Source organism: Ciconia boyciana, chromosome 4, assembly GCF_034638445.1.
Source record: "Ciconia boyciana chromosome 4, ASM3463844v1, whole genome shotgun sequence".
Taxonomy (NCBI): domain Eukaryota; kingdom Metazoa; phylum Chordata; class Aves; order Ciconiiformes; family Ciconiidae; genus Ciconia; species Ciconia boyciana.
Genome location: NC_132937.1, coordinates 5,404,852 through 5,430,879, shown reverse-complemented (window position 1 = coordinate 5,430,879; position 26,028 = coordinate 5,404,852). Strand labels below are relative to the sequence as shown.

The following is a 26,028-nucleotide window of genomic DNA, read 5'->3' as shown; positions in this document are numbered from 1 at the left end:
TCTGGTAGTGATGAAGCCTAACAGGATACTGGGATGTATCAACAGAAGCACAGCCAGTAAACTGAAGGAAGTCAATGGAACAATGTCCAAGTGGAAACCAGCAATGAGTGGTGTCCCTCAGAGGTCCATACTGGGACCAATACTATTTAATATCTTCATCAACGATGTAGACAGTGGGATTGAGTGCATCCTCAGCAAGTTTGCAGATGACACCAAGCTGAGTGATGCAGTTGATTCCCTAGAGGGAAGGGATGCCATCCAGAGGGACCTTGACAGGCTTGAGGAGTGGGCCCCTGCGAACCTCATGAAGTTCAACAAGGCCAAGTGCAGGGTCCTGCACCTGCGTTAGGGCAATTCCCAATATCAGTACAGACTGGGAGATGAATGAATTGAGAGCAGCCCTGCAGAGAAGGACTTGGGGATACTGGTGAATGAAAAATTGGACATGAGCCGGCAATGTGCGCCTGCAGCCCAGAAAGCCAATCGTATCCTGGGCTGCATGAAAGGAAGCATGGCCAGCAGGGCGAGGGAGGTCATTCTCCCCCTCTATACTCCACTCTCATGAGACCCCACCTGGAGTACTGCATCCAGCTCTGGGGTCCCCAGCACAGGAAAGACATGGACCTGTTAGAGCGGGTCCAGAGGAGGGCCACAAAAATGGTCAGAGGGCTGGAACACCTCTCCTCTGAAGAAAGGCTGAGAGAGTTGGGGTTGTTCAGCCTGGAGAAGAGAAGGCTCTGGGGAGACCTTATTGCGGCCTATCAATATATAAAGGGGGCTTATAAGAAAGACGGAGAGACACTTTTTACCAAGGCCTGTAGTGACAGGACAAGGGGCAACAGTTTTAAACTGAAAGAGGGTAGTTTTCGATTGGATATAAGGAATAAATTATTTACGATGAGGGTGGTGAGACACTGGAACAGGTTGTCCAGAGAAGTTGTGGATGCCCCATTACTGGAAGTGTTCAAGGTCAGGTTGGAATGGTCTTTGAGCAACCTGATCTAGTGAAAGATGTCCCTGCCCATGGCTGGGGGGTTGGACTAGATGATCTTTAAAGGTCCCTTCCAACCTTCCATTTTATGATTCTGTGATTCTAAGTGATTATTCCCCTTTCCTCAGCATTCATTAGACCACATCTGGAATGCTGCATCCAGTTTTGGCCCCTCCAGTACAAGAAAAATGTTGATAAACTTGAGCAAGTTCAGAGGAGGGTCACCAAGATGGTCTTGGTGCTTGAACACAGGCCCACAAGGAGAGGTTGAGGGAACTGGGCCTATTTATCTTGGAGAAGAGAAGGCTTAAAGGGGACCTAGTTACAACCTTCCAATACCTAAGAGAAGCCTATAGAGAAGATAGAGCTAGGCTCTTTACTGAGGTGCATGGTGGGAGAATGAGAGACAATGGTCATCAATGGAAACAGAGGAAGTTCTGACTGGATATAAGGAGAAAAAAAAATCTCTACAAGGATAATTAAGCACCAGAACAAGTTGCCCAAAGAGGTCATGGCATCACCATCCTTGGAAGTTTTCAAGATTGAGAGATGGCAGTTTGAGAATCAGACTGGATGGAGGGGGACTGTGACTAATACCAACAAAAGGGGAACAGAGGCTGTGTTTTCACATGCCTGCCATTATGTGTTCTAGTTTTAGAATCTGCAATGACAGAACTTGCAGAGGATAGAAAAGCCTCTTTCTTCCCTTACCCTCCACCATGATTTCTTCCCACGAACAGTCCAATTATGTACTCCCTGCAGGGAAGGTAGCACCAGCTGATACTACACAAGGCTGAGTTTCACTCAGAGTAGAGAAGCAGAAGAAAGTATATATGCTGCTTTCTATTAAATCAGTCTTTCAGTAGTGTCCAAGTGTTATAATCCATTCTCTGCATTGAGTGAAACATCTCTGCTAGGGCAGTGTATCCCTTCATTTAGGACCACCAAACAAAGCATCTTGCAGGAGTCAGTTTTAACACAGGTGGATGTGCTGGTTTTGGCTGGGATAGAGTTAATTTTCTTTATAGTAGCTAGTATGGGGCTATGTTTTGGATTTGTGCTGAAAACAGTGTTGATAACACAGAGATGTTTTAGTTATTGCTAAGTAGAGCTTATACTAAATCAAGGACTTCTCAGCTTCCCATACTCTGCCAGGTGCACAAGAAGTTGGGAGGGGATACAGCTGGGACAGCTGACCCCAACTGACCAAAGGGCTATTCCATACCATATGACGTCATGCTCAGTATATAAAGCTGGGGAAGAAGAAGGAAGGGGGGGACATTCAGAGTGATGGCGTTTGTCTTCCCAAGTAACCATTACGCGTGATGGAGCCCTGCTTTCCTGGAGATGGCTGAACACCTGCCTGCCCATGGGAAGTAGTGAATTAATTCCTTGTTTTGCTTTGCTTGCATGCGCGGCTTTTGCTTTCCCTATTAAACTGTCTTTATCTCAACCCTCGAGTTTTCTTACTTTTGCTCTTCCGATTCTCTCCCCCATCCCACCAGGGGGGAGTGAGCGAGCGGCTGTGTGGTGCTTAGTTGCTGGCTGGGGTTAAACCACGACAGTGGAAAACACATAACCAAGCCTTTTGGTATGTTTTAAAATTGGTCATGGAACAATGCACCGAGCTGCACTGCCAACTCTGTATAAAGCCAAGAACCAGTAAGAGCTATATCTCCATTGTATTGGAGGGGGAGAAAAAAAGGGAAGATGACCAGCATCCTTAAATTAAAAAGGGGGGAGGTAAATTTGGAGAAAAACCTATTTGTCTGCATTCAGCTCCTCAACTTAAATAGCCATTTTCTATTCCTTTGTATTAGGAAATAGTGTGTGCTTCAGTTTTTTTAAAAATCTGGTTGGAAGGAAAGACCCTGTTTTGAAAATAATCCATAAGACTTTCATTTGCAAAATATTTTTTAAACATTAAAACATTACCTCATTAAAAGAAGAAAGGTTAAGTTTTTTAGCAATGAACTTCTTTAGATGCAAGACTGTTGCTTGTGCTGAGCAGCGGATCCATTTTCGTTTCAATCCACGTAATTTGCTGCTATTGCATTCCAAGCAGATGCTTACCTTTAGGAAAAAGCAAACACAGTCAGGGCTAGTTGACAGAATTTTCTGCAGTCCCCATTATGCATTTCACATGCAGCATTTATTAGTCCAACAAAAAGGTGAAAATGTAGAATACCAGTATTCTTTAAAGCTAAATGCATGCAGTGTCATTAAAAAAAAGGTTGTCTAGTATTTTGTCAGCTTACTGTTAAGCACCATTCAACTCAAAAGGGATCTGGACAAAAGTTAAAGGCAGAACTTTAGGGCTGCCTTTTCAAGAGCTTTATTCTAACTGCAGAGGTTACAACTAGTTCAGAAGAAGCCTAGGTCAAGGCCAAAGCGAGATATCTAATATGAAAACCTGTCAGGACCCTGAGCTCATTCCCCTCCCCTCTGGGGGTTTGGTTGCCTGAGCCCCAGGCCAATTTTGATAAGCAGCTGTATGACCATGAAACTATTGTGAAGAAAGAGCTGGTTGAGAAAAAGCTTGAAGAATTTTCAGCGTGAGCTCACTCTGCTCCACTTAGCAGCATCATTTAAGCTGAAGCTCCCTCCCTTGGTTGGTCCCCCTGCATGAGCTACATTGCAGCCATGCCCGTGCCTGGCCTAGACCCTGACCCACAGATTAGACTTCCTGGCTTGACCTTGGACCTGTCTCATCACTATGGACCTGGCTTGGTGATCACTGGACTGTGTATGATGTCGGTTACTATCGTCTCTGGACCTGACTTTAACTTGCTGATTTCACTTTCTGGCTTAACCTTGGACCTGCCTCATCACTAAAGATTTACCTGGTGATCACTGGACTGTGGCTGAATCTGGTCACTGTCACCAGAGCTGCTATGCACTCCTTATTCAGGTATTGTGGGACTGCACCCCTTGTTGGTGAGGTCAGTGCCCTGCCTACCTTGCTGTCACTCTTGGCTCCTGGCTTGCCTGCCCCTATGGAGCAGCAGCCTGCCCTTGCTGCTCCCTGACAAAACCATTATCACTTTTTAATGACTATTTCTAATCTAACCTCTGAATCCAGTAACATAGTTTAATATTTAAGGCATGTTTTAAAACAATATTTTGAACTTTAAAATTTACTGATGCAGATGATGTAACAAATTTTTGAAGTTCAAAAGAATATATGGGAAAAAATGGCCTTTTGATCTCTGCTTCAATTCCCTCTTCTCAATCATCTATTTTCTTTATTTAGTGTAAGCTCTTTAGGATAAGTTTTATTCTGTGCACTTAAATGATCTGGTACAAAGCACAATCCATCTGAATACTACCATTGCACTATCATTAAATGGAAAATTAATCCAAATTTAATTTACTTTGGACACAGTTAGCAGGGAAACATGAAGGCAGTAACTTGTGTATTCCAATAGCAAGTTTCATACTCAAACAGGTTTTGTGTTTAAAACTTGACACTAAATACTAAGTAAAAAAAGACTTTTCATTCTAATTATTGAAACATATTCAGTCCTGATGCACTGGAGTGGCATGGGAGTAGACTCTCAGATAAAGGGCCCAAATGACTTGAAATCTAGTTGACATGAAAGTCAACACAGAGTTTAGCCAATACTCAGGAAACTCAGAAATAGTTATAACTATCAAACCTTAATGAAATTCTCAAAACCAAATTTCTCCACAGCTACCTAAATAAAAAAGATGAAGCTCAAGTTTACACAAAAGCATGGGAGAACACTGTATCTTGTCTCTGTCAGAGGGAAAAAAGTTTATTAAAAAAAAAAAAATCACTTAAAGATAAAGTGGAAATACAAAATAAAACTAAGAAATGCCCTATATCAGAAGTAAGCCCACCTGTTCATCACTTCGATGATAGTCATTATCTTCTTCCTGTTTTTCTTCAGAAGTTTCTTTGTTTGAATTTTCATCTGGTTTAGTTTCACCTTTCAGAATAAAGCAGAGCATTACAATAATTAAATTAGACAGATGACAGGTAATCCTGAAACAAAGTCAAGACTATAAGAGCAACTGTGGTTTTTTTTGTTTGAGTTTGGTTTTTTAAGTATTTAGGCTTGTCAGAGCATGATCAGCTTCTCTTCTAACCAGGAAAAGAGTTGGAAAGCAGCTTTATTCTTGGTAGCAGACATGTGGACACTAATCCAAAGCTTCCCAAAAAATCAGTTCAAGACACCTTGCTACAAATTTGTCAGGGCTCATTCACTATTCTGTAAAACTGATATGCTCTCCTGACAGTCACAAATTTGAGAATTCTTTTGCCCTTGGATAAATGCACACACACACACATTTTAAGTATAACCACCACACCATTTCTATCACAAAATTACACTTAACATCAGCAGTTTCTGAAGTTAATGCAATTCAGGACTGGGATAAAAAGTAACCTTTTCTTATCATAGAGTTCCCACATAGATACTACTGAAGATCTTCACCAGGAACACATTACATCCAGCTAAAAGAACACATTCTATAAACAAGTGTGATGCAAAACAATACTGCACTTAGATGGTGAGTTCAAAGTGGTGAGTTCTTGTATATAGTCCAATATATAAGCACAACCAAGCCTTGTACAATATTCTTGAGGTAAAGGCTGTAGATGTTATCTACCTGGACTTTAGTAAAGCCTTTGACACTGTCTCCCACAGCATTCTCCTGGAGAAGCTGGCGGCTCATGGCTTAGGCGGGTGTACTCTTCGCTGGGTAAAAAACTGGCTGGATGGCCGAGCCCAGAGAGTTGTGGTGAACAGAGTTAAATCCAGTTGGTGGCCGGTCACAAGCGGTGTTCCCCAGGGCTCAGTTTTGGGGCCAGTCTTGTTTAATATCTTTATCAATGGTCTGGATGAGGGGATCGAGTGCACCCTCAGTAAGTTTGCAGATGACACCAAATTGGGTGGGAGTGTTGATCTGCTTGAGGGTAGGAAGGCTGTACAGAGGGATCTGGACAGGCTGGATCGATGGGCCGAGGTCAATTGTATGAGGTTTAACAAGGCCAAGTGTCGGGTCCTGCACTTGGGTCACAATAACCCCATGAAACGCTACAGGCTTGGGGAAGAGTGGCTGGAAAGCTGCCAGGCAGAAAAGGACCTGGGGGTGCTGGTTTACAACCGGCTAAATATGAGCCAGCAGTGTGCCCAGGTGGCCAAGAAAGCCAACAGCATCCTGGCTTGTATCAGAAATAGTGTGGCCAGCAGGACTAGGGAATTGATTGTCCCCCTGTACTCAGCACTGGTGAGGCCGCACCTTGAATACTGTGTTCCGTTTTGGGCCCCTCACTACAAGAGAGACATTGAGGTGCTGGAGCATGTCCAGAGAAGGGCAACGAAGCTGGTGAAGGGTCTAGAGCAGAAGTCTTATGAGGCCCAGCTGAGGGAACTGGGGTTGTTTAGTCTGGAGAAAAGGAGGCTCAGGGGAGACCTTATTGCTCTCTACAACTACCTGAAAGGAGGTTGTAGTGAGGTGGGTGTCGGTCTCTTCTCCCAGGTAACAAGCAATAGGACGAGAGGAAATGGCCTCAGGTTGCGTCAGGAGAGGTTTAGATTGGATATTAGGAAAAATTTCTTTACTGAAAGGGTTATCAAGCATTGGAACAGGCTGCCCAGAGAGGTGGTGGAGTCACCATCCCTGGAGGAGTTAAAAAAATGTGTAGACGTGGCACTTCAGGACATGGTTTAGTAGGCATGGAGATGCTGGGTTGACGGTTGGACTAGACGATCCTAGAGGTCTTTTCCAACCTTAATGATTCTATGATTCTATGATTATACAGCAATTATGAGTGCTAATAAATATTAGCTAGACACCTACCTCTGACAGATCCTTTCAGCAGCTTAATGGCAGTCTGCGCCCCCACCCGAAGACAGAATAAACGTAAGACCATTTACCATTGCGATGTGAATCTAGATGTTGCTTTGCAGAGCATGTCTCCCCTTTGACGTCCCCTGGTACTTCCATACCCAGTTTGTGATAGAATTCCCTCTGCTTTTTCATTTCCGCTGTTTAAAATTGTAAATATTAGTTATCTAATAATGTTATAGCACAATATTTATCAAGGTATTCCAAAACCCTCCTCTGTTCTGTAAAAGAAGCTGGTCAGGCAGGAAGTGGTATTAGCACTTTTTGCTACTTCTCTGCTCTTGCTGCCATAATCGAGTTACCCCAGATCTTATTCTCAAGAGGCAAAATACTACCAAGTCATTTGCAGAGCTATTATTACACCATTCTGTTATTACATATAAAATAAATTTAAATACTATACCATACTTTGTGTTTTTCCCCCTTCAATATTTCTGTCAAAATATTGGTTTTGAATTTTTATCCATATTTCTGATTTTCAATATCCTAGAAACAATTTTAAAATAATCTCTTTACCTAAACTTGCTTATAAATGTCTGATAATGTCCTCACTTGACAGCTTAATTGGATTGAAATATTCTACTTAAATAAAAGTAGCAACACACCACTGGAAAATAATACTGAACAATTACTATAAAGCATTCCTTTAGTTCAACAGATTCATTATCAAAGTAGATTATAAGAACACAAATGCAAAGGTACCTGCTAGCAAAGGATTTAAGTACATCTTAGGAGAAGAAAAATTCACTGAAACTAAAAGTTATGCTAAATCAGTATTTTACCTCTGAGAACTCTGCAAAGCTGTCAAAAAAGACATGAATATGTACACAGTTTATTAAAGAAGAATGTATGCAAATTATAGAATGCCAACATGAAAAAGTTGTAGTGCTATTTAGGTTTACATAATGTTACTTTTCCCTGAAATAACATCAGCATTTTCATTTCTGAAGTTTTTTCAGTAACACTGCTAGTACAAGTCTAAAATTAAAAAAAGCACTGAAGTAGAGTGGAAAAGTAGTGCTAGAACTGGAACAAGTGAAGATGGTATTTTTCATCCCCCCATGAACATTTTCCTCACTTCCTCCTTTCATTAATGTAAAGGAACTATGTGTAAATCTAACATTCAGTAAAAATAGGTCATACCAGAAAACTTACCTTCTTGGAGGCCTGGCACAAGTTTGTAAACAATATCTTGCATTGTTCTATCATGACTAGCAGGGAAAAAAGAAAAATTGAAGGTTTAAATTAGCCACCTTGATTCAAAACATTTATCTTAAAGAGATTCAGTATGAAATCAACTCTACAAACCTCTAAAGTCTTGTAAGAAATAAAATTATTTATCTTGGATAACTGAAATATCAAACATGAGATAACAGTAACAAGAAAGGAATGCATATAAGGTTCAGGCTAAGACAAGAACTGACAAAAGTTAAACTGACAAAAGTTTAACAGAAATGCTAGGAAGGATGCTAGGAAGGATGGTGTTTATGATGCAAAGGATGGCATCTTGTGAGAGATGCCATATACCTGTATGTGTATCTAACATAACTCTCAAAATTCCTTGACAATTTTGACAAAAGCAATTTTTTTTTAATTTTCTGTTTCTAGACACTAGACACTTTTCTGTTTCTAGAAATTAGACTGTTTCTTATCCCTTTTAATTAATCTCTCATGTTGCTAGGTTGTTTAGTTATCCGTATGGGCTTTTTAAAAAACATGAGGAAAAAAGCCTATAGGGAAAAAAAAGAAGAGAACAAAGAAGAGAACAAAGGAAAGAAAATTTGTGTTTGCTCTTATAATCCAGCATTTTACCCAAGAGCAACATGATATAGCTCAGAATCCCATCTAGCTAAAAAGGGTGGAACAAAAAAAGACAGACTGATCCAGCACATAAGGAAGGAAATGGTGGGGGAAGCAGGACTGGTTAAGATTCTAAACACTGATGTTTTCAACCAAAGTTTAACTACAAGCTGCCATTTCCTGGATTACTCTAAAACAAGCCATTGCCTGAAAGGACCAGAACATTACCCTGACTTCCAAACTATAAATAAAATCTAATACAAGCTAAAATGTCAGCCTCAGCTGCTACCGGGGCATTAACCCCACAAGAGTTTACGATACCAAACTCCAGCTTTGACTCTCAGGTTAGGATTTTTAAATGTCATTTACAGATTGCAGGAACATCTCCAAAAACATTTCAATCTAAATAAATGATTTTAGCCACCAGCATGAGAGCAGAGGTGAGAATTTAACAGCATTCTTAATGATGAAACATGAGATGTGTTTGTTTTGCCTATTCCCCAGATGGATGGGGATGAATTAGATCACAGATTCTTGTAACTAAGGCATAATACAAAGTTCCTCCCTATTAATTCTCTATTGAAGAAACCATAGACTTCAAAAAGCAGGTTGGACAAAGGCTATCTGTTTTGATCTTTAAGGAGCAGTATTTTGTAACTAGCTGAGGAAAATACTTCTCTAGGAGGGCATCTTCATTTTTTGAAGCAGTAGAGCAAAGAACCTAGACTGAAGAAGGGGATCAATTTTTAAAAAGACATAATACTGTGCATTCAGTGTCCACAAACAACTGTCAAATCCACTTCTAACTACTCAATTTGAGGCTATGATCCCAGGCCTCGCAGCATGGAAAACAGGCTTCTGAACCAATACACGGATGTATTCCTGTAGCTTTACAGAGGACAACCATGTTGTCTTAAGTGCCGTTTGTTTCTTCTTGCCTACTGGCATGTATTTGTCATTACTGTTTTATAATATTTCAAAATATACTCTAGTACAGTCTCTACATCATTCTCAGAAGGTATAAGAAAAACCTATCTTATTTCTGACTCTTGAAGGGGACTCAGTTTTGAGCAATTCAGAAAGTTTTTATAGGACATGCACAATTCTCAGTGAAAGTGGAGAAAGAATCACATTCCTTTTCTATAGCCACTTATTCAAAAGCTGCACTAGAACTGAGACATGCACATTTGAAGCAGTGCCACAAACTAAAAGAAACTTTGCATGGAGGTAGACAAGAGTCTACACAACATACAGCAGCTACTGTGAACACACTGTCTCAATACATTTCTATCAATAAAAGTTGCTATGGTACAAATCTCTAGTGCAGATCCGGCCAAGTCAGGTGGTATAAACATTTGACTGATATCTCTGAAATTTTTAAAATGAGAGGAAACTGTTGAAGAAAAAGAAAGGTACTGTACAAATAAACAGAAAATACACTGAAAAAGAAGGAAATCATGGTACAACACCCTGTTCATTTTAGGTCACACAGTAAGGGAGCCCTGTATGGGAATGGAAAGAAGTAGGCACAAATCTTTCAGAGGCTGTTCTGTTCAAGATGTTGAAGTCACTACTCAAACTTTTCTGCTACCAACTTTCTTATCTGCACCTATGAACTAAACAGTTCTTTGAAAGACTAAATCAACAATAATGCTGTGTATTTGCAAAGTCTTTGAACACACCCTCTCAGTCACTGAAAACCACTGTCCAATTGCCAGTCATTGTTCTAAGGATTTAATACAAGTGTAATTCATGTAGATGTTCCATATGTGCAACTTCTACGATCCAGGCATACAAAACAGGAAGTGACTAAATCTCATTAAACTTCACTCAGGAATTAAACAATAAAGTCTACTGTGTTTGTCCGATTCAAGAGAAAAGGATTTGCTTCAAAAGAATTGCAAATTCACAGCAGAATTCAATATCTTACCTCTTTTATATAAATCTTCTATCTTCTACTCAAGCTTCTTTATATATATTTAAAATACTGATAAGCAAATAAAAAACGTAGAAAGAAATTGTGCTGTATTTGACAGGTTTGTACAGCCCAGAGAGTAACTAGTTGTGCTTTTCCTTTCATACTGCACACTTACCCTATATACTGTAATGGATGGCTTTGGTGTATAACAATCCGACATGTTGGACAGGTGTTGTTTTCCTCCAAATACTTCACCAAGCAGCTTCTACAGACTAATAACAAGAACAATAATAATTAAAAAGAAATAAAACAAGATGTAGTTTGAAGACACCTGTGAGGTCGCCAGGGGTATGAGCAGGTTTCTGACACCCTTGGGCTGTGCCTGTGGAGGGACCGGCCGGCAGGTGACAGGTCTTGCAAGAGGGGCGGGCAAGAGTTGGGCGGTGCTGGCGGTCCCCATGGCCAGTTCAAACCCAGGGAAGCCGCATATAACTGGCTCCTAGAGAGCGCTAATGACCAAGAGTATGGCATCGGTTGGGAGCCACATCGGCAGTTTGCATGAAAAAGGCAGCACACTGTCATTTGTTGGGCTGCTCCCTGCTCTGCCCATCTGCAGGCTTAGGCTGCAGCCCTGATGGTCACCACAACTAACTGGTGGCTGTGCAAGCCTACCCAGAAGCTTGAGGTCACGAGGGAATTAAAGGATGACATCTTTCAAAAGAATTACCATTCTACAAGTAAGTAAGTGGGCCATTTTTCTTCTGAGAACTATAAGGCGACTGTGTCCTCCAGAAAGAAAATGGGGTCCACCTGCCGCAACTGCAAGGCTGAGCCTAAAACCCAAAGAGAAGCACTAGAAGAAAGTATCTCTTCCTCCCTTGCCTCAGCTGTGGAGAAACTGGTCCAGCAACTAAAAGAGGACAGATCCTATTTTCCACATGTATGGACCAGTATCTCAGCTATTAGGAGTCAGCGTTCCTCTGCTCAAGAGAGAGGATATAGAGGGTACACACCACGGGGCACCCGATGGTTTTACCTGTGTGACCACGGAGAGGACATGAGGAAGTGGGATGGAAAACCTACCTCGACCCTAGAGGCGCGGGTACGTGAGTTGCAAGGAAAAACAATCACCAAAGGGGGTTCTTCCAGGAAAATTGCTGCTCCAGTTTCCAGTGGACAGTTCCCCAAGCAGAGTAAAAGGGCTGATCTTACTCCTGATTTTAATGAAGGAACTCTTGACTCGTATGTAAAAGAAGTGGGTAACGAATACTATGACCAGGACTAGAGGGGCCCTGCCTCCAGCCAGGTGGAGGAAAGGGACAACCGGGTTTACTGGACTGCGTGGATTCAATGGCCTGGCACATCAGACCCACAGGAGTATAAAGCTCTAGGAGACACCGGTGCACAGTGTACCCTAATGCCATCAAGCTATATAGGGGCAGATCCCATCTGTATTTCTGGAGAGACAGGGGGATCCCAACAGCTAACTGTATTGGAGGCCAAAGTGAGCCTAACTGGGAATGAATGGCAAAAGCACCCCATTGTGACTGGCCCAGAGGCTCCGTGCATCCTTGGCCTAGACTACCTCAGGAGAGGGTATTTCAAGGACCCAAAAGGGTACCGGTGGGCTTTTGGTATAGCTGCCTTGGAGATGGGGGAAATTAAACAGCTGCCCACCTTGCCTGGTCTTTTAGAGGACCCTTCTGTTGTGGGGTTGCTGAGGGTTGAAGAACAACAGGTGCCAATTGCCACCACAGTGGTGCACCGGAGGCAATATCGCACCAACCGAGACTCCCTGATTCCCATCCATAAGCTGATCCGGCGACTGGAGACTCAAGGAGTGATCAGTAAGACTTGTTCACCTTTTAAACAGTCCCATATGGCCAGTGAGAAAGTCTAATGGAGAGTGGAGACTAACAGTAGACTATCATGGCCTGAATGAAGTCACACCACCGCTGAGTGCTGCAGTGCCGGACATGCTGGAACTTCAATACGAACTGGAGTCAAAAGCAGCCAAGTGCTATGGCACAACTGATATCGCTAATGCATTTTTCTCAATCCCTTTGGCAGCAGGGTGCAGGCCACAGTTTGCTTTCACTTGGAGGGGCGTTCAGTACACTTGGAATCGACTGCCCCAGGGGTGGAAACACAGCCCTACCATTTGCCATGGGCTGATCCAGACAGCACTGGAACAGGGCGAAGCTCCAGAACATCTGCAATACATTGATGACATCATCATGTGGGGCAATACAGCAGAGGAAGTTTTTGAGAAAGGGAAGAAAATAGTCCAGATCCTCCTGAAAGCCGGTTTTGCCATAAAACAAAGTAAAGGTCAAGGGACCTGCACAGGAGATCCAGTTTTTAGGAATAAAATGGCAAGATGGACGTCGCCAGAGCCCAATGGATGTGATTAACAAAATAACAGCCATGTCTCCACCAACTAGCAAAAAGGAAACACAAGCTTTCTTAGGCGTTGTGGGTTTTTGGAGAATGCATGTTCCAAACTACAGTCTGATCATAAGCCCTCTCTACCAAGTGACCCAGAAGAAGAACAATTTCAAATGGGGCCCTGAGCAACAACAAGCCTTTGACCAAATTAAACGGGAGATAGTTCATGCAGTAGCCCTTGGGCCAGTCCAGGCAGGGCAAGATGTAAAAAATGTGCTCTACACCGCAGCCAGGGAGAATGGCCCTACCTGGAGCCTCTGGCAGAAAGTATCAGGGGAGACTCGAGGTCGACCCCTAGGGTTTTGGAGTCGGGGATACAGAGGATCTGAGGCCCACTATACTCCAACTGAAAAAGAGATATTGGCAGCATATGAAGGGGTTCGAGCTGCTTTGGAAGTGGTTGGTACTGAAGCACAGCTCCTCCTGGCACCCCGACTGCCGGTGCTGGGCTGGATGTTCAAAGGGAGGGTCCCCTCTAGACATCATGCAACTGATGCTACGTGGAGTAAGTGGGTCACACTGATTACACAACAGGCTCGAACAGGAAACCCCAGTTGCCCAGGAATCTTGGAAGTGATCATGGACTGGCCAGAAGGCAAAGATTTCGGAATATCCCCAGAGGAGGAGGTGACGCGTGCTGAGGAGGCCCCACTGTACAATAAACTACCAGAAAATGAGAAGCAATATGCCCTGTTCACTGATGGGTCCTGTCGTATTGTAGGAAAGCATCAGAGGTGGAAGGCTGCTGTATGGAGTCCTATAAGACAAGTTGTAGAAACTGCTGAGGGAGAAGGTGAATCGAGCCAATTAGAGAAGTAAAAGACATCCAGCTGGCTTTAGACATTGCTGAATGAGAAAAATAAATATGGGGAGGCCTGGAAGATTGATTATATCACACTCCCACAAACCCACCAAGGCAAGCGCCATGTGCTTACAATGGTGGAAGCAACCACCAGATGGCTGGAAACATATCCTGTACCCCATGCCACTACCCAGAACACTATCCTGGGCCTTGAAAAGCAAGTCCTATGGCGACATGTCACCCCAGAAAGAATTGAGTCAGACAACAGGACTCATTTCCGAAACAACCTCATAGACACCTGGGCCAAGCATGGCATTGAGTGGGTATATCACATCCCCTATCATGCACCAGCCTCTGGGAAAATCAAACGATACAATGGACTGTTAAAGACTACACTGCGAGCAATGGGTGGTGGGACATTCAAACATTGGGATACACATTTAGCAAAGGCCACCTGGTTAGTCAACACTAGGGGATCTGCCAATCAAGCTGGCCCTGCCCATTCAAAACTTCTACGTACTGTAGAAGGGGATCAAGTCCCTGTAGTGCATGTAAAAAATATGCTGGGGAAGACAGTCTGGGTTACTCCTGCCTCAGGCAAAGGCAAGCCCATTCGTGGGATTGCTTTTGCTCAAGGACCTGGGTGCCCTTGGTGGGTCATGTGAAAAGATGGGGAAGTCCGCTGTGTACCTCAAGGGGATTTGATTTTGGGTGAGAATAACCAATAAACTATTGTTTATTGATGGTATGTTATGATGTTAATTACTGTAGAATACTTACTGTATGTCATCACTTTTATGGTTGTTATATATCTTATCAACAGTATTACAGTAAGAATCACCCAGATTAATGAAGAATGAACTTTGATAAAACCAAGCAAAGTACAGCAGTGATGGAACCAGAACTGACTTCAGTATGCAACAATCTAACACCACACACCATCTCTCCTGCTCTGAAGGACTGTTATGACAGATGGAGCCCAAAATCATGGACTAAATGAACCCAATGGACATTTTAGAGGGATGGCCCATAGACCAAGGGAATGATATCTGTGTGTATATATCAAAAGACAGGGAAAGTGGTGGTGATTAATTGGAATGTATTGGAAAGGGTAGAACCTGGGCATGACGTAGATGGTATAGAATAAGGGGTGGATACTGTCCTGGTTTCATTTGAACAGAGTTAATTTTCTTCCTAGTAGCTGGTATAGTGCTGTGTTTTGGATTTTACTATGAGAATAATATTGATAACACATTGATGTTTTAGTTGTTGCTAAGTAATGTTTACATTAGTCAAGGACTTTTCAGCTTCCCATGCTCTGCCAGGTGCAGAAGAATCTGGGAGGGGGCACAGCCAGGATAGTTGATCCAAACTGGCCAAAGGGCTATTCCATACCATATGACATCATGCTCAGTATATAAACTGGGGGGAGCTGGCCGGGGGGCAGCGATCGCTGCTCAGGGACTGGCTGGGCATCAGTTGGTGGGTGGTGAGTGGCTGTATGACTTGGTTTTTTTCCCCGGGTTTTGTTCCTCTCTCTCGCTCTCTTCTTGTTTTCCTTTTCATTACACTTTATTATCAGCAGCAGCAGCATCAGCATCATCAGTATTATTATTATTATTTTCAATTATTAAACTGTTCTTATCTCAACCCATGATTTTTCTTACTTTTGCTCTTCAGATTTTCTCCCCCATCCCACCAGGGGGGGAGGGTGAATGAGCAGCTGTGTGGTGCTTATTTGCCAACTGAAGTGAAACCACGACAGGGGTTGCCCTCTATGTAAAAGAATGGACTGTGCAGAGCTGTCTTTGAAAAACAGCGATGAACAGGTTGAGAGCTTATGGGTTAAAATTAGGGGCCAAGCCAACAAAGGAAGCCTCATGGTTGGTGTTTACTACAGGCTGCCCAACCAAGGGGAGCCTGTGGATGAAGCGTTCTTACTTCAACTATGGGAAGCATCACAATCACAGGCCCTGATCCTGCTGGGGGACTTCAATCACCCTGACATCTGCTGGAAAAGCAGCACAGCAAGATGCAAGCAGTCCAGGAGACTCTTGGAGTGTGTCGAGGATAATTTCTTAATCCAGGTGATAGACAGCCCAACCAGAGGAGAAGGGTTACTGGACCTGTTGTTCACCAACACAGGTGAACTAATTGGAGAGGTCAAGACTGGTGGCAGCCTGGGCTGTAGTCATCATGCCCTGGTGGGATTCACAACCTTGAGAGCTATGGGCCAGGTGAAAAGTAGAGTCAGGACCCTTAATTTTAGGAAAGCAAACATTCCGTTGTTTAAGGAACTAGTGGATGTGACCTCCTTGGAAACTGCCCTCAGGGACAAAGGAGCTGAACATAGCTGGCAGCTCTTTAAGGACATTTTTCTGAGAGAGCAAGAACTCTGGATTCCCATGTGAAAGAAATCAGGCAAGGAAGGCAGGAGACCAGCATGATGGAGTAAGGACCTCCTGGTCAAACTAAAGTGTAAGAAGGAAATGCGTAGGCAGTGGAACCAGGGACATGTATCCTGGGAAGAATATAAGGACACTGCCCAGATACATAGGGATGGGATCAGGAAAGCTAAGGCGCAGTTGGAGCTGAATTTGGCAAGGGATGCGAAGAATAAGAAGGGCTTTTACAGGTAAGTCGGCCAGAAAAGGAACTAAAAACAAGTGATACAATTTTTGCCTCTGTTTTCAATGGTAATCTCCCTTCCCACATCCCTCAGGCCCCTGAAACTCAAGGCAGGGACTGGGGGAACGAAGTCCCTCCCTTCGTAGGAGAAGTTCAGGTTCGAGACCACCTGAGGAACCTGAAGATACACAAGTCCATTGGACTCGAGGAGATGCACCCCAGGGTCCTGAGGGAACTGGCAGATGTAGTTGACAAGCCACGCTCCATCATATCTGAAAAGTCATGGCAGTCAGGTGAAGTCCCCAGTGACTGGAGAAAAGGGAAACATCACACCCATTTTTAAAAAGGGTAAAAAGGAGGACCCTAGGAACTACCGACCAGTCAGCCTCACCCCCGTGCCCAATAAGATCATGGAGCAGATCCTCCTGGAAGACATGTTGAACCATATGGAAGGCAGGGAGGTGATTAGAGGCAGCCAACATGGCTTCAGCAAGGGCAAATTGCAAGGGCAATAATCTAGTGGCCTTCTATTATGGAGTGACTGCATCAGTGGACAAGGGAAGAGCTACAGACGTAGTCTACCTGGACTTCTGTAAGGCCTTTGATACAGTCCCCCACAACATTCTTGCCTCTAAATTGGAGAGATATGGGTTTGATGGATGGACTGTTAGATAGATAAGGAATTGGTTGTATTTCCACGTCTGAAGAGTTACAGTCAACGACTCAATGTCCAAGTGGAATCCAGTAACAAGTGGTGTCCCTCAGGGGTCCGTACTGGGACCAATACTATTTAATATCTTCATCAATGACATAGACAGTGGGATTGAGTGCATCCTCAGCAAGTTTGCAGATGACACCAAGCTGAGTGATGCAGTTGATTCCCTAGAGGGAAGGGATGCCATCCAGAGGGACCTTGACAGGCTTGAGGAGTGGGATCGTGCGAACCTCATGAAGTTCAACAAGGCCAAGTGCAAGGTCCTGCACCTGGGTTGGGGCAATCCCCAATATCAGTACAGACTGGGGGATGAAGGGATTGAGAGCAGCCCTGCAGAGAAGGACTTGGGAATATACTGGTAGATGAAAAATTGGACGTGAGCTGCCAATGTGCGCTTGCAGCCCAGAAAGCCAATCGTATCTTGGGCTGCATCAAAAGAAGCATGGCCAGCACGTCGAGGGAGGTCATTCTGCCCCTCTATACTCCACTCTCATGAGACCCCACCTGGAGTACTGCATCCAGCTCTGGGGTCCCCAGCACAAGAAAGATATGGACCTGTTAGAGCGGGTCCAGAGGAGAGCCATGAAAATGATCACAGGGCTGGAACTCCTCTCCTAAGAAGAAAGGCTGAGAGAGTTGGGGTTGTTCAGCCTGGTGAAGAGAACATTTTTAATGAACATTTTTCGTGACTGTTCTCAATTTTGAGAAGTGATGCATTGTAGCTATGGTAAGAAAATTATGTCTAGTTGGAGTCTTTGTAACAAAACATGCTGAAATTTGGAATACAGTCCCATTCCCGGTTACTAGAACAGCATTTCAAATAGGTCAGTCACATATTTACTTGTACTTTTCAGCTTTCACGAAGGATGTTATGGACACTGCATGCCATTAAGATACCTAGCCAATTTGCTGTTTATCATCGATGCATGTAGAAGAAAAATGTGTTATGATAATAAACCTTTAGCAAAAGAGTAATTTTTTTCCTCAAGTCATATGCATTGAATAATTTTATTCAAATGCAATTTAACTTTTCACTTTCACAAAATACACTACAATTAGACTTTAATCAGAAAATTAAATGAGGAAAGGTCTTTAGTATACAGGTAAAAACTGTTAAAATGGATACTACAGAGCAGCATGCTTTTGGAACTGTTTCCAAGTCTATACACAACCATATATTTGATTCAAAGAAAAACAATTCCCTCATTTTAACCGGTACTACTGTTTTTTCACTAATAATAATACATTACACTATTAAGTGTTTTCCTGACCTGAAGTTCTAAATGAACTCCAGCTCAAACTTCAGAAATTAAAAAAGCTCAAGTTACCTGAATTATATTTTTTTTTTGATTATTAAAAAGAGTTAAACATCTTTTCCTTAAACAGTGATTCCTTTAATCTTAGGCAGCCTTACAACAGCCCTTATGGTATAAGGCAAGAGAACTGTAGCTGTAGTGCCATCTACCTATCAGACATGATGGTATGTTTGAATAAACACCAGTTAAAGCCAAAAAAGTAATTACATTTGCCCTGCTTATATATTGTATTTACATATTTAAGATGAAATTACTGTTGCTTTTAGAGGTTATTATTGGACCAATCCTAGTAGTTTTGCCCACTAAGCCCATATCTTGCATTACAGTCTGCTCCAGTGGTATATACTAGCAGATCCACTTGCAAGGGTGAGGCCATAACCTGTTTGAACCAAGTAAACAAAAGAACCAAACCCATCTTCTAAAACCACTAACTTCTCACTTGCCTTCAGTAGATCCTCCAGTTTTGAATAAGGAGATACCAACCCCTCCTAAACTAAACTCAGCATAGGTCAGCTCAGTTTGTCACAGACAAACTAAAAAGGTACAAATGAAGAAACAAAGTGGGAAAACTCACTTTCCCTATAGCTGTTCTTTAAAAAGCTGCTCCCCACCCTTCCACCTATAATATGAGGCTATGTCTCCCCTCAGAATTAATACCATAAGTCTAAGGATGAAACCAAAAGCAACAAAACTTTCTGAAAACAAATTTATAATAAGGGACATTCCACAAGACACCCCAGAGGTTTGCTCTAAAAATGCATTCCTGAGAAATGACATGGCCTATGTGAACTGAGCACACCTGCTTGCAGTGCATGTTTCAGGGTTGCAAATAAATAAATAAATACATACATTTTAGAACAATGAAAAGGTGACCCTCTAGCAAGACCAATTTTAATAGTTAATGGCAGCATTACAGAATTTTGTACAAAACAAAGCAAAAGCCTAGATTAGGGTTCTAAATGCTTTACTCCAAACAGAACACCAAGGAACTTGAGATTTGGAGCACATGGAGAAAGGACTCAAGAATGAGATAAAAAAAGGAATGGGAAGAAAACCAAGAAAAGTAAATACATTAAAGCTGGTGAACAGCATCTAGAACTCAAATGTAGTGGAAAAAATTATCTCTGGCAAATCTGAAACATCATATAATCTCTGTAAAGCATGCCACATTTCTTCTAATATTCAGCAGAAAAACTACATTCCTAAACATATACAATACCATTTACTATATATGGTTTCAAGTTTGTTCTCCTTATTTGTCTCACAAAACAATATATTTTTTGCTGAAAAATTATAAGTGCATAGCAAAGCTTGCATTATTCTGGCTGATACACAGTAAAACTTTAAACTTCCAACTAAAACTGTTAAAACATCTAGCACATCAAGTAAAAAAACAATTTTAGCTTACAGCATTATATTCCTACTTACAAGTATGTAAGCATTCTGTTACAGTGGTGGCATCAATCAGGTATCCGTTGCATAAATGACAGGTTATATGGGCATTAATGTCCCAAAGCTTAATCTTTCTAGTCATCATCTTTGGTATCTGTAAAAAAAAAATAAATCACCCACACATTACATAGCAACTCAGATGTACTGATGAGGTAAAAGTAGTTTTGGAATAAATGAGTAACTATAATTCACCTTAAATATATGCTTATGTAGATAGCTTCAGGCTCTTGTATACTTATGCATATATTTTGAATGAGTACTAAACTTTTAAAAGATTATAAAAATGAATGGTGAAATAATTGAAATCTACACTATTTTACATGTCAAGGTTTCAGAGTGGCTGCAGGGAATATCTGCTTCAGTACCATGGAGCGCCTCCTCCTTTCTCTGACCTTGGTGTTGCCTCTGTTGTTTCTCACTCTTTTTGTTCCCTCCTCCTCTCTCTGTCCAGTGTTTTCTGCCCTTTCTTAAATATGCTTTCACAGAGGTGCCACAAACTTTGCTGATGGGCTCAGCTTTGGCCTGTGGTGGGTCCATTGCCAAGCCAGCTATGTCCAGCACAGGGAAGTCCCTGACCTCTTCCCACAGAGGCCACACCCCTGCAGCCCGCCACCCTTGCCACTTACACCAAGGGATGCAGATTTAAGACCAAATCCTATTTTACTCATCTAAGTAATTTCAGTCAAGCTAGTAATTAACACATCTGAAAGTGAAGAGAGATGATCCTCCTGTAATTGGTAAAGTGCAAAATCAAAAGGAATAAATAGGTCTGATTTGACAAATTTGGGTTAACCACACTAAGTGTCAGCCTCACATCTCCTCATGGTTAGAGCATGATTTTGAATCCGTATCTGAAAAAGGGAGCTGAAAAGTAAAATAAACCAGGTTTCTTAAACATTAAAAATCAAATTAAAGAAAACATGACAAACTAAACTTCTTGTCCCATCAGGAGAGCTACACCCTGTTGTACTTAGAAATGTGAAATACAGAGCTTCCCCCCCTTTCCAAATTAAAGGATGCTACAACCACCATTAAAAGGAAGGCATTCAGAATTTAAAAATTAAATAGCTTTTTTTTTTTCATCATTGCCCATCACTAGTAGAGTAAACAGAAACAGACTACAAAATGCATGCTTTAAATAATGCATATACTGCTACCTTTTAAATATATATTATCTTTCTGCTTCTCAAAAAGAAGAGTAACAAAAATTTTTAAGTCACTTCAAACTGTGCTAGGAAACTAAATAACTTTTAACTCTCAAACATATAATTCTCATAAATATACAGCCAAGGATTAAGATTCAAGCTTCCTAAACTTTCCCTCCCTCTAATTGCAATTGAATACTTAGATTTATGTCCTGTTTATCCTCAGAATATATGCAACATTTTTCATTCCTTTTGTTTAAAATAAAAGAGAGGATAAGTTACCCAGGAAGCAGATACATTCTGATCCCCAAAAATACCCTTATGCGGGCAGTTTTAAATATGATAAAGAAACTGCCTGCTTATACATATATATCGAAATAAAAATTGCACTGGTAGCATAAGGTGACAGCATTAGATTTAATTAAAACAGGAGATTAAACTGGTTTACAATCTGTTACATTTGGTTCCCACACTGCAGATTACCAGAGTACACTCTGTTACCAGATAACCTTGCTCTCCAGTAAACTGACTGAGTAGGCATGGCTCACAAATACTTGTTTTAACTGAGTTTGTTTTGGAATACATTTCAGAATTTGAATAGTGAAATATTTTTCACAGTATGCAAAGCTTCAGACAGGAATATGACAAGATGGTAGCCTGAACCCTAAGTTTGTTAAACATAGGAAAGGATTAAGGTAAATAGACTAAGTGGTAAACTAATCATAAAGAACTATCAGAAACTAAACTTTCAAACTAATGTGAAAGAAATCAGCATTGAAATTTACATTCCATTATAAACTACTGAAGTGCATTTTCTCTCAAGCACTGTAAAATCTACACTGTGTGATATATAAGAGTAACTGAAGACTTCTAGGTCTTAGGGCTAAGTAGTAAAAGATGCAGAACCCAAATTTGTTTTATGGTGTTTGAGATTTCATTAACCTAGTAACTAGCTGTCAAAGAAGAATGAAAACATGATTTGTTTGCACAGTATATGAGATAGATCAGAACCTATACCAGGGAACTCGATTACTTCTTTTCTAAACCTTATTTTATAGCTAGGTTTCCATGCAACTGAAGAGCAGCCGCATATTTAGCAGTTTCAATATAGCAAATGATATCTCCAATTTAAAAAACTGTATGAACTAAACACATTTCTATAGCACAGGAGAACAGCTATTTATGGCCATTCTTCAGAAATATTTAGGAGCTGGCTTAAACTGTTGTTTGAACCACTAGCCAAGAAGGAAGTGAACCCTTCTGAAGGCAATGGAAAGCATAATTTTTAATAGGTAAAACTAGTTAGGAAGGCTAAAAGTATACCTAAAATGGAAAACACCCAGGCACAAAAATTAAATATAACACTAGTTATTTGACTAGGCAGGAATTCAGCCAAAACTATGGGTGTGCATGGATTACCAAGGAGTGAATCCAAGCATTAACCAGGATGAGAAGCTAAAGGTATTATGGTAAAAACTGAAATAAAGAAATAATTTCTCCTCTGGAGAACATTGGATATTTTTTCCCCCACTATAGTGTAGTCAAGCAATGCCAAATGAAGCATCAACCAGTAAGAGCTCAGGTAGGACAAAAAATAATAAGACGCAAAATAACTATAGAATAAAGAAAAAAAAAAGCTACAAAATAGGTAGCCTAATTAAAGCCATTTTTGTCAGAGAAACAGAGGATAGCAAAGATAATACACACATCTAGACAAACATCCATTTAATGAATGGGAAATAAAAATCAGATATTTTTTGGTAAAGGAAAAATATACATCTAATAAAATTCCCTGATTACACCTAAGCAGCAAATAAACCTGGTGACAGTTTTATAGAACTTTTAAGAAGAACACCAGAAAACTCAGTAGTTGTTTAAAGAATAGACACTGGAATCTATTACAGGAAGTAGAGGTACAGAGGCAACTTTTTCCAGGGCATTAGTCACTTCAACTTCAAAATAAGATGCAAGCCACAATAAGAGGTTTCTCCAGAAGGCCTGACCCATATTGCCAACATGCAGCTGTTAAAACAAGAGAACAGATTCACTACACACGCAGAGGTCCTGACATACAAGTTCCAGCACAAGATGAATCTCTGACAGGCAATGAAATTTTGAAGGTTCATAAGTTTTCAGCATCAGATTTCAGTTTAGCCTGCATCTTGTGGGCTTGAGCCATACACAACTCAAGCTACGCATTGTCCTTTGCTCACAGAAGGGTCAAAGAATTGGGATACATCAGCATTTTTAAAGATAGCTAAGCCATAACAGTGAAATGCCTTAAAATGCTATATTAGAAGAAGCAATGCCAGATATACTTGTAACTATTTAGAAAGACAAGAAGAAGCTAGCAGCAAAATGGTACATTATGAAGATGTCAGTTTGATTAGACTAGAGATACTGACTGACCTAGACCTTGGAGACAAACTGATGTGCTTCCCAACATGCTTTTTTTAATCTGCAAAGTGAACATTGATTTATCATTCAAAACACTCTTAAGTTATCATTATCCTTTCTCTTTAAAGTAACATCTGAAATAGGAAGTTCTGAGCAATTCCCACTTGAGTTGAGATGTTTTGTTTAGAGAGGAAAAGAGAAAACAATTATTAAAAAACCCCACAAACTACTGTAGTGGGTTAACCTTGGCTAGCCGCCAGGTGCCCACGAAGCTGCTCTCTCGCTCCCCCTCCTCAACAGGACAGGGGGAGAAAATAAGATGAAAAAGCTGTGGGTCGAGATAAGGACAGGGAGGATCACTCAGCAATTACCATCACAGGCAAAACAGACTCGACTTGGGGAAATTAATTTAATTTATTGCCAATTAATAACAGAGTAGGATAATGAGAAATAAGAACAAAACTAAAACCACCTTTCTCCCATCCCCCCTTTTTCCCAGGTCTACCTCCTCCCTGCTGTCCTGAGCAGTGCAGGGGGATGGAGAATGGGGGTTGCAGTCAGTTCATAATGTTTCATCTCTGCCACTCCTTCCTACTCATGCTCTTCCTCTGCTCCAGTGTGGGTCCCCCACGGGCTGCAGGGTGGATATCTGCTCCACCGTTAACCTCCATGGGCTGCAGGGGGACAGCCTGCCTCACCATGGTCTTCTCCACAGGCTGCAGGGGAATTTCTGTTCCTGCACCTGGAGCACCTCCTCCCCCTCCTTCTTCACTGACCTTGGTGTCTGCAGGGTTGTTTCTCTTGCATTTCCTCACTCCTCCCTTTCACAGCTGCTGTGCAGCATTTTTTACCCTTTCTTAAATATGTTATCACAGAGGTGCCACCAGCTTCACTGATTGGCTCGACTTTGGCCAGTGGTGGGTCTGTTTTGGAGAGATCTGAAACTGTCTCTGTCCGGCATGGGGGCAGTTCCTGATCTCTTCTCACAGAGGCCACCCCTGTAGCCCCCCTGCTACCAAAACCTTGCCACGTAAACCCAGTACAACTCCTGAGATACATGAAGAAGAAATGAGAGGACTCAAATTACCACCTTAAATGAGAAATTAAAATTAAGAAGAGCAAACAATTAATAAACCCTTAGAAAAATGTATTTAGGAATTTCTCAGATCTGTTCTGTATCACATAAGAGGAAAGTGCATATTACAAACTGAATTAGATCATCTCCCAATAACTAATTTTTAATCCTAACTAATTGTACTGAGATGGAGTTAACTTTCTTCATAGCAGCCTGCATGGTGCTGTGTTTTGTATTTGTAGCTAAAACAGTGTTGATAACACACCAGTGTTTTGGCTATTGCTAAACAGTGCTTGCACAGCCTCAAGACTTTCTCTCTTCCCCTCCTCACACACACATACACAGGGAGTAGGCTGGGGGTGCGCAAGAGGTTGGGAGGGGACATAGCCAAGACAGCTGACCCAAACTGACCAAAGGGATATTCCATACCATATGACATCATGCTCAGCAATAAATGCTCAGGGAAAGGAGGAGGAATTGGGGACATTCGCAGTTATGGCATTTGTCTTCCCAAGCAACCGTTATGTGTGCTGAGGCCCTGCTTCCCAGGAAGTGGCTAAACATCTGCCTGCTGATGGGAAGTAGCGAATTAATTCCTCTTTTTGCTTTGCTTGCGCACACAGCTTTGGCTTTCCTTATTAAACTGTCATTATCTTGATCCCTCTATTTTCTCCCTGTCCTGTGGGAGAGGGGAGTGAGCAAGAGGCTGGGTGGGTGTTGACCAGGGTCAACCCACCACACTAATGTATTTATGAAGTTAAACACTGATGATTCAAGATACAAAGCTACAATACTTAGGAAGAAACTCCCCATGTGAGTAGATGTTTAACACAGGATTTCTTGCACATTCCTGTCTGGCATCTGTTAACATCTATCACCTCAGACGGGGTACTAGGTTAGTTGAACCACAGGTCTGTTCTGGTGAGAAAGTACCAGCACTCTATGACTTACCACCCAACAAATGTTCAAGTCATTTACTTGTCATGTAGTCATACTACATCATATAAAATAAACCAGATTTTATAAAATCACCACAAATGTATATTTCCTGTAACCATACACACACTCAGAAGTACACAGTTGTAGGGGAAAAGCTTTTGATTTATGTCTAATTAAAAGATTAGAAGCAAACAGAGCAAATGCAAGAATTACAAAGCTATTAATGTTGGAACTATTTTGACACATCATCATAAAGGCATATGTCCTGGTTTCAGCTGAGATAGAGTTAATTTTCTTTATAGTGGCTGGTATGGAGCTATGTTTTGGATTTGTGCTGAAAACAGTCTTGATAATACAGGGATGTTTTAGTTGTTGCTGCACTAGTCAAGGACTTTTCAGCTTCCCGTGCTCTGCCAGGTGCACAAGAAGCTGGGAGGGGGCACAGCCAGGATAGTTGATCCAAACTGACCAAAGGGCTATTCCATACCACATGACATCATGCTCAGTATATAAAGCTGGGGAAGA

General features: G+C 41.6%; 1 protein-coding gene across 8 annotated transcripts in view; it reads right to left on the bottom strand.

Moving 5' to 3' along the window:
• LOC140650550 (polycomb group RING finger protein 3-like) overlaps window positions 1-26,028 on the bottom strand; it is a 187,929-nt gene that overhangs the window by 77,046 nt on the left and 84,855 nt on the right. For 7 of the 8 annotated variants that reach the window (XM_072859013.1, XM_072859015.1, XM_072859012.1 and 4 more), the window contains 6 exons: window positions 19,924-20,041; window positions 10,762-10,858; window positions 8,024-8,079; window positions 6,898-7,008; window positions 4,856-4,944; window positions 2,927-3,064 (listed from right to left, as the gene is read on the bottom strand). In XM_072859013.1, the coding sequence (XP_072715114.1) occupies window positions 2,927-3,064; window positions 4,856-4,944; window positions 6,898-7,008; window positions 8,024-8,079; window positions 10,762-10,858; window positions 19,924-20,032 (600 nt within the window). In that variant the 5' untranslated portion in view covers window positions 20,033-20,041. The remainder of the gene's footprint in view (window positions 1-2,926; window positions 3,065-4,855; window positions 4,945-6,897; window positions 7,009-8,023; window positions 8,080-10,761; window positions 10,859-19,923; window positions 20,042-26,028) is intronic. The other variant, XM_072859016.1, reaches the window with a different exon arrangement.